General features: G+C 63.6%; 1 protein-coding gene across 2 annotated transcripts; it reads right to left on the bottom strand.

Moving 5' to 3' along the window:
- Nucleotides 1-239: 239 nt before the first annotated feature.
- OLFM2 (olfactomedin 2) lies at nucleotides 240-10,878 on the bottom strand. Of its 2 annotated transcripts, none has more exons than XM_074810656.1 (6): nucleotides 10,733-10,878; nucleotides 5,711-5,860; nucleotides 4,387-4,542; nucleotides 2,623-2,842; nucleotides 1,947-2,053; nucleotides 240-1,193 (listed from the first exon to the last, which is right to left on the bottom strand). In XM_074810656.1, the coding sequence occupies exons 1-6, from the start codon at nucleotides 10,868-10,870 to the stop codon at nucleotides 516-518; spliced, it is 1,449 nt and encodes a 482-aa protein (XP_074666757.1). In that variant the 5' UTR covers nucleotides 10,871-10,878; the 3' UTR covers nucleotides 240-515. The 2 variants fall into 2 exon arrangements, with proteins under 2 accessions (XP_074666757.1, XP_074666758.1); XM_074810657.1 differs by lacking the exon at nucleotides 10,733-10,878 and adding an exon at nucleotides 7,718-7,981.
- Nucleotides 10,879-13,139: the final 2,261 nt, after the last annotated feature.

Below are 13,139 nucleotides of genomic sequence, written 5' to 3' on the forward strand. Positions count from 1 at the left end.
CGCCTTGCCCAGCGCTGCTGTAATTTCCCCAGCGCCGCACCCACATGCATTAAACATGCCCATAAACAACATTGCTGGCTGCCGGTGCACATCTGGAGGAGAGGGCTGGAGATTACAGCCGGCTGCCGGCATCCGCCAGCGGAGAGGATACAGGAAAAGGGGGGAAATCAAGCCATCAGGTGGTAAATAATATTTTTTTTAAAAATCAGGGAAAAAAAGATATCAGCACAAGCCCCATCAAACGTCAAAGAGACCGTTTTTATTTGCCATCAAAATAAAGATGTAAATTGGAAAAAAAAAAAAAAACCAAAACCAAAAAAATGACCAAGGTCAGCTCAAATGAAGGCAGAAGAGATCCATGCGCCATGAACCGCGGGAAGAAACCAAAGAAATATAGAAAAATAAAAATCAAAGAGGAGGAGGAGGAAGGCTCCATCCCCTAGAGAGAATGGCCAAGGCTGAAGTGTAGAAAAATAAAGAGCTGGGGAGGGAGAGCAGAGGAGTCCAGCGCGGGGTCACAGCTCGCCCGACGTCTTTATGACGTGGAAGAGCGTGACGTTGTAGATGACCTGGTGGCCGTTGTTCCAGGTGTAGAGCACCCTCTCCCGCGGGTTGTAGTCCAGCATGGATATGTGGGAATACTGGTTGTGGAAGGGAATATCCGTGTATTCGTAGCTGGAAGTGTTTGTGTAGTAGGCAAAATAGATCTTGGCGCCTGCGAGGTGGGAGTTGGTGACGTAGAGCGTGCCGCAGATCATGAAGGACTCTCCGGCGCTTCGTTTGGGGTAACCCGTGTCCCAGCTACGCAGGACCTCCAGCGTCTGGGGGTCCACCCGGCTCACCACGATGTTGCCAGCGTTTTGGTTGGTGGTGTAGACGGCCCACAGCCCGCTCTCGTCCACCATGAAGTCGATGTCGGAGAAGCCACCCCAAGAATAAGGGAAGGTGTTGTTGTAGCCGGCGCCGGCGAGGCTGCGCTGCACCAGCACGCTGCGGGAGCGGAAGTGGTACTTCACCGCAATGTTACTCTGGTATTTGTTGTAGTAGAGGGACCCGTTGAAGACCACGTGGCCGGTGCCGGCCCAGGGATGCGGCAGGAGATGCTGCACGAAGTTCTGTCCCGTCACGAAGTCGTTCAAGGTCCGAAACTCCAAGACGCGGCGACCCTTGTAGTAACCGTCCATGTACCACACCTGCAGCGGGCTCAGGTCAGGGATGCCCGGCCAAAACGGGGCCCCCACCCCCATCAAGATGGGCTGCCAGGACAGACGGACACAGCCCACGTCCTGCCCAGCCCCCCCCAGCACATGCAGCCCTTTACACTGCTGCCACGCGCCAGGACACGCAATTTTTCTGGCTTCCCTCTTCACACATGTTTTCTGCTCTTTCTGCAGATCAAATGCCTGGCTAATTTTTAATAAGAGGGCGTGCTTCGTTAGCAACACCCAGCCTGATTGAGTTCCCAGCCTGCCGAGACTCCCAGGAAGCTCCTGCCCAGCCTCCCGGCGCGGCAGCCCGGTTGCCTCCGTTAGCACTTGGCAGAGCTCCGCAGAGGCGGCGAGTGCCCCACGCGCAACGGAGCAGAGGGTCTGCGCCCCGGCGAGCGTCGACCCAGGCACGGGCACCCCGGTGAGCGTCTAATCTGGGTGCACGGGCAGCGCGGGCAGCGTGCACCCCAGGGACGGGTCCCTGTGGAGGCACAGCCAGGAGGGATGCGGCAGCACGAGCCAGGCAGGTTTCAGGGGACACGGTGCCCGAGGAGTGCTGGGGTTTCACAAAAATTCACAGCCAGCGTGCCAGAAGAGCTGCCCACCCACGAAATTCACCTCTGCTTGGGTCTGGGAGGGTTTTGGGGAAAAACACCCCGGAAAGAGCCACACAGGAGCCACGGGAAGCCCCGGCAGGGCTGTCCCCACCCCCGTCCCCACGGTGCCTGTGCCACTCACCCGGCTGTCGGCGCTGGGCGTCATCGTGTCGGTCATCCACGAGCCGAAGCGGGAGCCCGACGCTCGGATGGTGATGGGATTGCTGACACCCGTCAGCTTCCCGCAGCCTGGGGCGGGCGGACAGAGTTCGGGGTTAGGGGGGGGAATCCAGGACCACGACGTTGCCCAGCTCCCTCGGGTCCCGTGGGCATCACGCACCGAGTGGGGAGGAACCAGGGCTCCCCTTCACCCCAGGGACCTCCCAGGTTCTCGGGGAACAGGGCAGCAGGATGGGGGGTGCTTAAGGAAGAGGCACCACTGGGCTCTGGCAGCGATTCCTGAGCAAGGAAAGGCGGCTCTGCACAGATCCCAGGGCCCAGCTGCACCCACAAACACCCGTTGGCACGTACCGGAGGACGCTGGGCTGCCGGTATTACTATTATTATTATTATTATTATTTGGAAGATATCAGCAGTGCAGCAAAACAGGAGGCCCAGCACGCAGGCAGAGCGCCCGGCAGCTGCAGGCAGCAGCAGCAGCAGCTTGGATTCTCTGACAGGGGAAGCTGGCAGCATTGGCTGCCCGCCCTGCCTGCACAGGCAGGAACCCCGGGCATCCCGGCACGGGCAGGGACACTGCTGTGATCGGGGGACCTGGGTGCCCACCCAGAGCAGAGCCGAAGCAGGGGGGATCATACCCAGTTTTTGCATGCAGGCGTGCAGCCGCGCCTCCAGCATCAGCACCCGCTGCTGCAGCTCCTCGTAGTCGTAGGCCCCCATCTCCTCCTGGATGGCCAGCAAGCTCCCGGAGAGGTTCCTCACCTCCTCCTTCAGGTGCACGATCAGCCTTGTGTCCGACTTGTACTGATCCAGGACGGGCATCAGCGGCAGCAGCTCCGTCATCTTGTCCTTGAGCTCCTGTTTCAGGGGCGCAAGGGGAAAAAAAAAAAACACCTCCCCCTTTTAAATTTAAAAATTAACGGAGATAAATTAAAAAATTTGGATAAAGAGCGAACAGCCTGGAGTTGGTGCTCGCTCCCACGCCTGCTGTCTGTCTGTCCATCCCTCTGGGGGGAGCAAGGAGCCCTCCAGCACCCAGCGCCACAGAGACAAACGAGCCCTATTCCCCAGGTCGGTAATTAATAACAATTACAAGGCTTTGCATCTTCCAAGCTCCTGGGGAGCGGGAGCTAATGAAGCACCCGCAGCCGATGCCATCGCCTCGCTCCGCAGAGCAGGATGCGGCCCCGCTGCGGGTGAGATCCCCCACTCCGGTGGGGTGCTGGGCACGGAGCGATGGAGGGATGCAGGATGCTGCAGTGACGGTGCCGGGGGAATAAGAGCAACAGGTCCAGGGTTTAAAAATCTCCACTTATTTTAGCATAAGGAGATGGTTAAGATGCACTTTGGGCACGGCCTGGAAGCACCCAGGTAAAGGCTCAGCACCCTGGATCAGCCACGATGGGCCTTGCTGGGTTTGTGCCCCGGCACGGTGGGGAAGCGGCGTGGGGGAGCTGGGCAATGAGCCGGCCCTGGCTATGAGCCGCTCCGCCGAGTCCCCTTCGCTCAAGGACGCTGTAAATCCACAGCCGGCACCTCCGTCCCGCTCCACGGCCCCCGGCCCTGCTCGCCAGCCCACGGCTCAGTGGTTTTCCCCAGGAACAAGCCCGGCTCGCCAACGCCTTTCCTCCCTCCTGGTTTTTTCTCTCCGGGCAGCGTTCCCGGGCCGCCGTTCCCGTGGCTCGGCAGGATTGCAGCCCGGTCACGGGGCTCAGCATCTCCTGCTGTGATTAAACCAGCCGAGACATTTGCTGCGGCTCCGATGTTTAATCAATGTCTCGTCTCTGCAACTGTCAGCACCCAGCGTCCACCCGAGCATCCTCCGGCCCATTTCAGTGCAAGAACCAGCCGCTCCCCAGACAGAAACACTCTTCAGCTGTCAGGATGAAGCCTTGAGGCTCCCAAAATAAACCAGTGCCCCGGCGGGGGGGTGGTAATGGGATTTCTTGGGGGCGCGAAGCCGCTGCAGCACAGGCAGAGCGTTGATGCGCAGGCTGCATCGATCGGGACGCGGCGCTGACGGCTGCCACCCGTCAGGTGGAAATCGTGGCTCTGGCAGGGAAGAGCCGCTTTTTGTTTAATTAAAGGTGTCGATTCGCAGCCAGATGGGCTGGGAATTGGCCATCCCTGCTGTCCTGCCACCGGCACAGCTCCCCCCACAGCACCTGGATGTAGCCCCGGGTCGCTTTGCCCTGCGTGACCGGGCACCCGCACGTATCCTGCACGTGCCACGGGGATGCTCAACCCTGGGACCACCCCAGGGATGCTCGACCACCCAAAAGCACGACCCCTCCCAGGGCGCCCACCCCCATCGTAGCATCATGCGGCACCACGCCCTCGGGGGGGGGCTGCCCACGGGGTGCGAGAGGCATCGGGGTGGGGAGGGGGGGGCGCGGGCTCACCTGGAAGCTCTTGGCGTTGAGGCTCTTCTGGCTCTCAGCAGCCACCTTCAGCCTGGAGTCCAAACCCTTCATCAGGGACTCGGTGTTGCGCACGTACTGGAGGTCCCGGTAGGTCCGGAGGTCCAGCACCTCCATCGACTGGGAGATGTTCTGCACCTGCATGGCAGGATGAGGGGGGGGGTGATAAAGCCCTCGGTCTAATTAACACAGCCCCCTGCTGCTAACGAAGAGGCCTGAGCTGGAGAAATTTGGGGTGCAGAGGCAGAGAGGGGATGGGGAAGGGAGAGCAGCCCCCAGGACCAGCCCAGGGGTGCTGGTGGGGAGTTCCCATCCCGGTGTCCCCATCCCCAGGGAGCCAGCGGCCGAGCCGCTCCCCGCTCCGCCACGCCGGCGTTTATGTAAACGCTTGCGAGAAAACTCTTCCCCCTGCAGCTTTAATGTATAAAATGATGCATTTTACTCATCCTGCTTCAGCTGTTATTTGTTTTTTTAAACCACCCGAGTGCACATTTCCCAGCCTGGTCTATGAGCTTTCCTTCTTTAATTTCATCTGCCGCAGCCAGCAAAGTTATTTTATTTCCATGCTTTCAAATGACGCGAACGTGACCATGTTCCTCAAGCGGTTATTTATTTATTAGCGCCAGCCCCGCTGGTATTTACGGTGCTGCCGCCACCTCAGAAGGGAGCTGCATAAGAGGCGTTTTTGCAGCACGTTATAATAAAAGTTTAATCGGGTTTGCGGTGTGCCCGCCCGTGCGGATGTGTAAAAACCAGGGAGAAATTAAATGAGCTCTGCTCAGGCTCACGGCTCTGCGCCGTGGGGAGGGGAATGCTAATGGCTTCTGCCGGCATCGCTGCAGAGCCCACGGGAAAGGGGCTGGGAGCGTGGAAACCCCCGTGAGAACCCACCTGTCCCCTGTGCGGAAACCACCCAGGTTCCATTAAACACCATCTGGCTCACGGATAAAGCCCGTTTGGGATTTCTCTCCGGGCTGATTTCATCCCCGCGGGCTCGCTACATGCGGCGAGGCCACGGCCACGTGCTGGCGGCGCCACGGTGAGGCCCTTCCCACCGGCCACGCGGGAGGACACCAACGCTCCCTGGCGCAGCGGGATGCTGGAGCGTTGAGGACGCTCGTCCCGGCGAACAGCGAAGGAACCGCGAATCCCAAGGGAAGGGGACGAGCCCGTCCCACCCCGCCGGGGGCTGCACCCACGCCGGAGGGGGATCCCCCACCGCGGAGGTCCACGCTGCTGGGTGTGTGCATCCTCCCACGCTCAAATTAATGACATCGTTAGGCCGGTAATGGCAATTAGCGCTCACCTTCTCCATGAGCTGGCGGAGCTGGTGGCTGCGCAGGTCGCGGGAGCACGTGCCCTGGACGGGGATGACGGCCGTGCAGAGGCATTTGCCGTCGGGGGCTTGCGCCGAGGTGTAAACCTGCCAGCCCTCGTCGGGGCTCTGGAAGAGGGTCTGTGGGAGAGAGGAGGGGAGATGTCAGGGCCCCCGAGCACACTGGAGCCACTCGCACGCCTGTGTCAGGCTCCCCACGCGTGCCCAGGCTTCCCCAAAACCGCGGCAAAACGCTGGAGCATCCTTCCCTCCTGCCGACTCCTGGCTGGGAGAAGCCGGCGAGGGAGCAACGTCCCGGCACCAGGATGAGCCCAGCGGACCCTGAGCCGTCGCTGTCACCGTCTCCATCCCAGCACGGCGCCGGCAAAGCCCGGTGTGAGCACATCCCGCCACGGCACAGCCCCGCGGCCCTGCCCTGCTCGCCGCCACCTCCCATGTAGCTCCTCCAAAACCCATTCTCATCCCATCAGCTCTGAGCCTCTTTGCATTTTTCCCTCCTTTTGGGTTTTTATCCAGGTCATTTAATATTTTTCCCCCTCTCCAAGACTCATTTTGCCGCAGTGACCTGCTCCAGATACAGAGATTTCAGCTTCCCAGCGGGTCCCGCGCCGGCTGCGGGATGGGAGAGAACGATGAAACGCTCTTCATCATCTCCCACCAGCCAGCTCCGCATCCCTCCTCTTCCTCCCGCAGACCCAGACTAGTGTTATTTCCCACTAATTGAGCTGATTAGGCAGGAATTTCCTCCGCCTTGGCTGTCTCATCCCTCGAGGGGAGCAGAGCTACGAGTACAAACAGCTAATTCCTTCCCCTCCAATTTCAGGTGCCTTTGACAGCAGCAGGGAAACACCAGCACATCCCTGCCCGGGTGGGCACCCGATGGGCCCCCAGATGGGCACCCAGGGGGGTACCTGGGCATCCCCGGCTGGCTGAGCGCCCCACCACCCTTGAAAAGCTGATTTTTGCATCCAGCTGCGGCTTTTCCAGGCGGATCCAGGCTCAGGGTTTTGGTTTCCATCTCCCAACGCAGCCGAGGATGGGGGTGACCACCACAGGCTCCCGCCGCCCCCCAGTTTCAGCTGGGTCCCAGCACACTCGTCCCAAAAAACAGAGCAGAGAACCATCCACCCCCACCCCCCTCCCTTCCCTTTGCCTGATTTATTCATGCCATAAGCTGGTGTTTTTGCGCCGGGCCATTTAGCATTTCATGGGTAATTCATAATTATTAATTATGAAAATCAAGAGCAAACTCATCGCTCTCCAAGCGCCTTCTGCACCGAGCCAGGCAAAGATAAATGACCCGTTCCCTGTAACAAGCCAGGGACGATACTTTACTTTACACGCAGCGGGTTTAACTTCATGTTTCACATCGGAAGGGATTTATTGGACACGGCGGTGGCTAAACACCGTTCTCCAACCTCCAGCGCAATGAGAATAAATTAACTGGTGGCGGTGTAAAACTCGCCCTTAACCGAGTAAATTCCTGAGTTATCACAGAGGGAGGTAAATAGAGGATTTATTCAGCCCAGCTCCAACGCAGCAGAGATGGAGCTGGGCCAGCGTGGGGGCCGGGAGCCCTCGGCAGCCCCGGCTGGTGACGAGCCACATCGTGGGATAACGAGCCCTTAGGAAGGTCGGTGTCGTGCTGGTGGCCGGTGTCGTGATGGTCGCTCGCTGCTACGGCAGGTGAATTAATCCAATGCACGATTATCAGATATACTCGTTGGGAGAGACTGAATGCACGGCACTGTGCAGTCCCACCCACCCAAAATTGGGGTCCCCATGGCAGGAGGGGTCCCCCAAGCTGCTCCGGGCACAGCAATGGCACCCATGGCACAAGCACCCGCAGCCAGCACAGGCACCACCCGCTCTCCCACCCCCAGGATCCTGGGAGCATCCTGCACACCAAAAGCTTCATTTCTTCCCCCCAAAAAAAGCTACAGAAATGAAAGAGCCCAAAGCAAACCCAAGAGCAACCTGGGCCGAGCATCCGCAGTCACCGAGGAGCCATTTCCCTTTAGCCGGGACCCTTCTGGCCGCGGCTGAGCGGCAGGCAGACATAAATACTTTATAGAGGGCTAATGCATAATTAATGGCAGGCAGCAGCCTGTGGCAGGCAGGATGCGTGCAGGCAGCGCTCCGAGCCACCGATTTGGAGGCTGGCAGAGCTCCTCTGCCTGCCAGATCGGGCTTCACACGGCACAGAAACGCTGGGGTCCATCCCGAGCGGCCGTGGGATGCGGGCGAGCGGCCGTGGGCGAGAGCCACAGCCCGGGAAGATGCTTCTCCCGCTGCAGCTCCGCGGGCGCATCCAGCCCCCGCCCTGCGGGTACCCCCCAGGGATGGAGGTGGAGGGCAGCCCTGCCCGCGCCTGCCCACTGCGGCTCGGGGGCCTGGCAGTGGCGGCGGCTGCTGCTCCTGGTGATATTATTAGGTTAAACGCAGCCTGTGCAATCTGTCACTGGGTTATTAATTAGAGCTCCCCGGGAAAGCTGCCTGCTCGCAGCCCGCGAGAGGAGAAACTGCTGACACCCCCGGCCGCGGTGCCAGAGAGCTGGTGCCCGGTGGAGGGGCAGGGGGGGATGTCAGAACACCCCAACCCCTCTCTGGGGGGACACGGGGGTCCCTCAAGCATCCGGGGTGTCCTCCAAGCATCCGGGAAGCCCCGCTGCTGCAGCCGGGGGGCAGGGGGGTCTGGCCGAGCACCCTTCGAAGCCAGGAGACCCCGAATCGGCATCAGCAGTGAAGGCAAGAGCCGCCCCGTGTCTCTGCCCCCCTATTTCTGGCAAGGGCCAAGCGATGGAGCCGCTGCAGAGGATGCTCCAGCCTCTCTCCATCGCCGGAGCGTGGTGCTGCTCCTCCAACGGCAAGTGGGGGTCCCCAGGAGCCAGCGACCCCGGGGCTGAGCTGAGGGGAGCACCAAGGTCAGGCCTACACGACTCCGGCTCTGGACCTCAGAGCTGAAAAGGAACCGCCGTTTGCTAGAAAGGGGCCTCGAGAGTCCCCGCACAACAGCGAAAGGCCGCGCCGGGCATCACCGTGCCCAAAACCAGAGCCAGGGGCGGGGTGAGCACCAGCTTTTGGGTAAGCCTGGCTCATTCCAGCATCCAGGGGGAAAGCGCTGCCTTGCTAAACCCAGGCGGGAGATCAGCTCCGCAACCAGCGGCAGCCACTGGCAGCCCGCGGTCCGGCCCGTCGTCCCGGTGACTCCCGCGGGCGGTCGCGCCAGCCCGTTCCAGCCGCAGGAGCAGCGCTTCTGCCTTCCCGGTGATTAATGATTTTACAGCCAAGACCAAGGAGCCACTAATCATCAGCCAATTATGGTAGAGCAGCGCCCGCTTTACCCCCAGCGCCGCTAATTGCCCTGCAACATGATTGTCTCTTTGGTGGCACCCGGTGAGACCCCACCACCACGCGCAGGGCTGCAGCGACGAAGGCCGCCGCACTCATCCTCCGCAGAAGCCCGGCTGGGAACGGCACCCTGAGAAAAATCCCTCGGGATCCCAGGGATTCCTGCGGAATGGGTCGAGGGCTGCGGGGAAAGACGCGCGTGGTTGGGGCTGGCGTGAGCCAAGGTGGGGGGAGCAGCCTGGTGAGCTCGGGGGGCACACGGAGCCGGGCAGCTGCTGCCTCCAAACCCCCAAACCCCATCATCTCCCCCCCCCACCCGAGATCAGCGCTGGCAACAGCACAGAGCACCCACCTTGGCAGGATTCCCCACCACGGCCCCCCCCAATGGGGTGTCCAGTCCCACACAGGAAGGCTCCGGCTACCGGAGGGGGTTTTCTCACCCCAAAAGGACGTGCCGCCCGCCCCCATCGTGGCCTCCACCCGGCATCACCGGCTGCGGCTGGGCACCAGCCAGGCCCCACGGCACCGACCGCGCAGCCCAGCCCTCGCCAGGGGCTCGCTCCTGCCTCAGCATCACCTGGCGCTGCCATTGTGTCCCCCAAAAATCTCCCCCCCCCGCAAGCGTGTGTGTGTGTGTCCCCCGCCCCCCCGCTTGCTCCCAACTTGTTTTTACGTCACACATGCGATGGGCTGACACCAGCCAGAGCCCAGAGAGCCCCAGGGGAAAATTGGGGTGCCCCTGCCTGGGGGGGGGAGCACCCAGCCTGGGGAGAGCCACCAGCTCCCCAGAGTCCTGTGAACTGGGGGGGGCTCACCCACTTCCCCTGGCCAAGAGTCCCCCTGGCCAGGGGGAGCAGCAGGGCCCTATGGGGGTCCAGCCCCCCCCCCCGCCCCCCCCCCCAGCCCACAGGAACTGCCCAGTTCAGGTCTACCAGGGGGTCAAGGAACCCCCCATCTACCCAGGGGGGGCTCCTCCATTGGACAACCCCAGCCCCCGGCTCCCAGGGGAGACCAACCCCCGTCGGGGGGGTCCACGCTGCACTCTGCCGAGGTGGGGGGGGGGGGGGGGGAGGAGGCAGGGAGGGGGGATCCCCATGCCCCGGAGGGGTTCCCGTGTGCCCTGCCCGGGGAGGGGGTTCCCATGCCCAGGGAATCCCCAGAGGAGGGAGGGGGGGGAGATATGCCCGGGTGGAAAGCGGAGGGGCGGGGTCCCGTGTCAGGGGGGTCCCTGGTGCACCCTACTCGGAAGAAGGGAGGATGGGGGGTGCACGTGAATTGGGGGGGGTTCCCCGGTGCACCGTGCCGGGGAGGATGGGGGGTGCCCATGTAACGGGGGGGGCCCGGTGCGCCCTTACCCAGAGGAAGGGAGGATGCGGGGGTGCCCATGAAGGGCGGGGGGGGGGGGGGGGGGGGGGGGGCAGAGGAAGGCGGAGGGGGGGGTCCCCATGCTCGAGGGGGGTCCCGGTGCTCCACATCCCGGGGCCGCCCGAGCCCGGTGGGTGCCGGTACCGGTGGCGCAGCTCCGCGCCGCAGCCCGGGCATCCCCCCCCTCCCTTCCCCACCACCCCCTCAAGCCCTCTCCCGCCGTACCTGCCCCCCCCCCTTCCCGGTGCTCCCCTCCCCAGTACCGGGCCGACTCACGATCTTCTCGGAGGTACCGGCCCGTGACACGGCGGTACCGTTGAGCCCCACGAGCGAGGGCAGCGTCTGGGACATCCAGTTGGTGACCATGGCCATGGTGCTCAGCACGGCCCCGATCTTCAGCAGCGGCACCGTCATGTCGCCGTCGCCGCCGCATGCCCATCACACCCCCCCCACACCCCCTCCGCCACCCACCACCCCCCGGGACCGGGACCGGGACCGGGACCGGGACCGGGACCCGCCGGGGCGAACCGCGCACCGGCCGCGCCGCCCCCGCCGCCTGCGGAGCCCCCGCGCCGCGCTCGCCCTTATAACGGGGCCGGCGCCGCTCCGGAGTGACGTCGGCGCCGCTGGCCCCGGGCCAGCCCGGTACGGCCCCCGGTTTAGGGCGGGTCTGCCCGACTCGGTACGGTCCCGGGCTGGGCTGGTCGCATCCGGCACGACACAGCACCGGCCCACCCAGCTCCCTTCGGAGCTGCCCAGCACGGCCTGGGCTGGGGGAGCAGGACCCCAGAGAGCCCCGGTTTGGGGGACAGGACCCCAGAGATGCCCGTTTTGGGGGAGCAGGACCCCTGGAGACCCCCGGTTTTGGGGACAGGACCCCAGAGACCCCCGGTTTGGGGGACCAGGGCCCCTAAAGAGCCCCGGTTTGGGGGTCAGGACCCCCAGAGAAACTTGGTCTTGGGGCGCAGAGCCCCCAGAGACCCCTGGTTTAGGGGAGCAGGACCCCAGAGACGCCTGCTTTGGGGGAGCAGGACCCCCAGAGACCCCCGGTTTGGGGGCAGGATCCCCAGAGAAACTTGGTCTTGGGGAGCAGGGCCCCCGGAGACCCCTGCTCACCCCCACCCTGGTACTGGTATTGGGGACCTCCGCACCCCCAGACTGGTCTGGAGGCCGCAGCCACCCCCGAGCACCCCCCACGCCGGGCCCAGCACCCCCATCCCCCACGGAGGCCCCCCCAGACACCCCAAATCCTCATCTCCATCCTCACCACAGCCCACGGCTATGGAGACCGGGGAGGATGCGACCCCTTCACGGCTCCCCACCTCCTGCCAGCCCCCCCCAGCGCGCCCCATACCCACGGCAGCGAGTCCCCGACCACCCCAAACCTTCCTAGCAGCTCTGCCCGTGGGTGCCCACCCTGAACCCCCTCCACGAGACTCCCGAAGCTTTGAGCATCCTCGCCCTGGTTTTGCCGCCACCTCCCGTGTCGCGGTCGCACAGTGCCACCGCGTGGGGACAGACACGAACAGCACAGGCTCCCACGCGGGCAGCCACGGGGAAGCCCACCCCCACCCACCCCCGGTGCCCCCACGCCGCGGGTTTTGGGGTGCTCCGAGGCTCTACGCGACAGACACCGGCCTGGCTGCCACCGTGAAGGGGACAGGGCAGCACCCGCAGGGACAACCGTCCCCGTGTCCCCACCCCCGTGGGTGGGGAAGGCCCCGGCAGGGACTGAGGGGTGGGTGCTCACCTCTGAGACCCCCCCTCGAGAGCCCAGGGGTCCCCGAAGTGGGGATCTGGCCCCACGGGGGATCCACGCCGGGTGCAGCCGCCACTCGAGACGTGGGTGTCCCCACACTCCCACCCCCAGCGATGCAGCTGCCACACTAAGGACCCATTTTTTGGGGGGGGGGAAGTCAGTCGACCCCACAGCCACGGGTCAGGGCTTCCGACCCCACCCCCCCCCCAGCCTGCCTCGAGCCCCACGTGCTCCCGTGGGGACACTCACAGGGTGAGTGTGTCACCAGCACAGCCAGGGCAGCGCAAGGGGACAGGGGAGACACCCCCCCGCCGTGGGACCCCCAAACCCACTCCCCACCTCTTCATTACTCCATTGCTGAGCTCCCTTCCAGCTCAGTCCAGAAATCTGCCCGTAATTAGCTCATTAACTCTGGCTCATTAGCTGGGGCTGAGTGTGGTGTTGGGGAACAAGGTGCAGATGTGGGGGGGCCCTTGGCAGGGCCAACCCCTCCGGGGTGGTGGGGGCACAGCAGCCATTTTTTGGGGAAAAAAGGGAGATCTGGATGCAGCTGTGACCACCAAAGCCCCCCCCCAAGCTTCTGCAGGCCCCAGGGGGGCCCTGCACCCTGTCCCTGCCCCGTCACCCCCCGGATGACACACACACACCCCCCCCGTGGGCAGCAACCACAAGAGGAGGTTGATTTGGGGTCCCCCACCAGCCCCGGTGGCTTGGGGACAGGAGCAGGGTGGTGGCAGGGCCACACGCTCTGGGCAGGCCGGGGGCGTAACTCCTGCCCCAAACTGGCCCCGGGTTCAGCCCTCCAGCACCCCAAAAAGTCTGCGCCCCCCCGCCCCGAGAAGCAGCTGGAGGGAAGACCCAGCCAGGCCGGCGCAGCCCCCAGCCTGGCAACCCCAGCTCATGCATATTCAACAGGCTGCACAA

Source organism: Strix aluco, chromosome 38, assembly GCF_031877795.1.
Source record: "Strix aluco isolate bStrAlu1 chromosome 38, bStrAlu1.hap1, whole genome shotgun sequence".
NCBI classification, from domain to species: domain Eukaryota; kingdom Metazoa; phylum Chordata; class Aves; order Strigiformes; family Strigidae; genus Strix; species Strix aluco.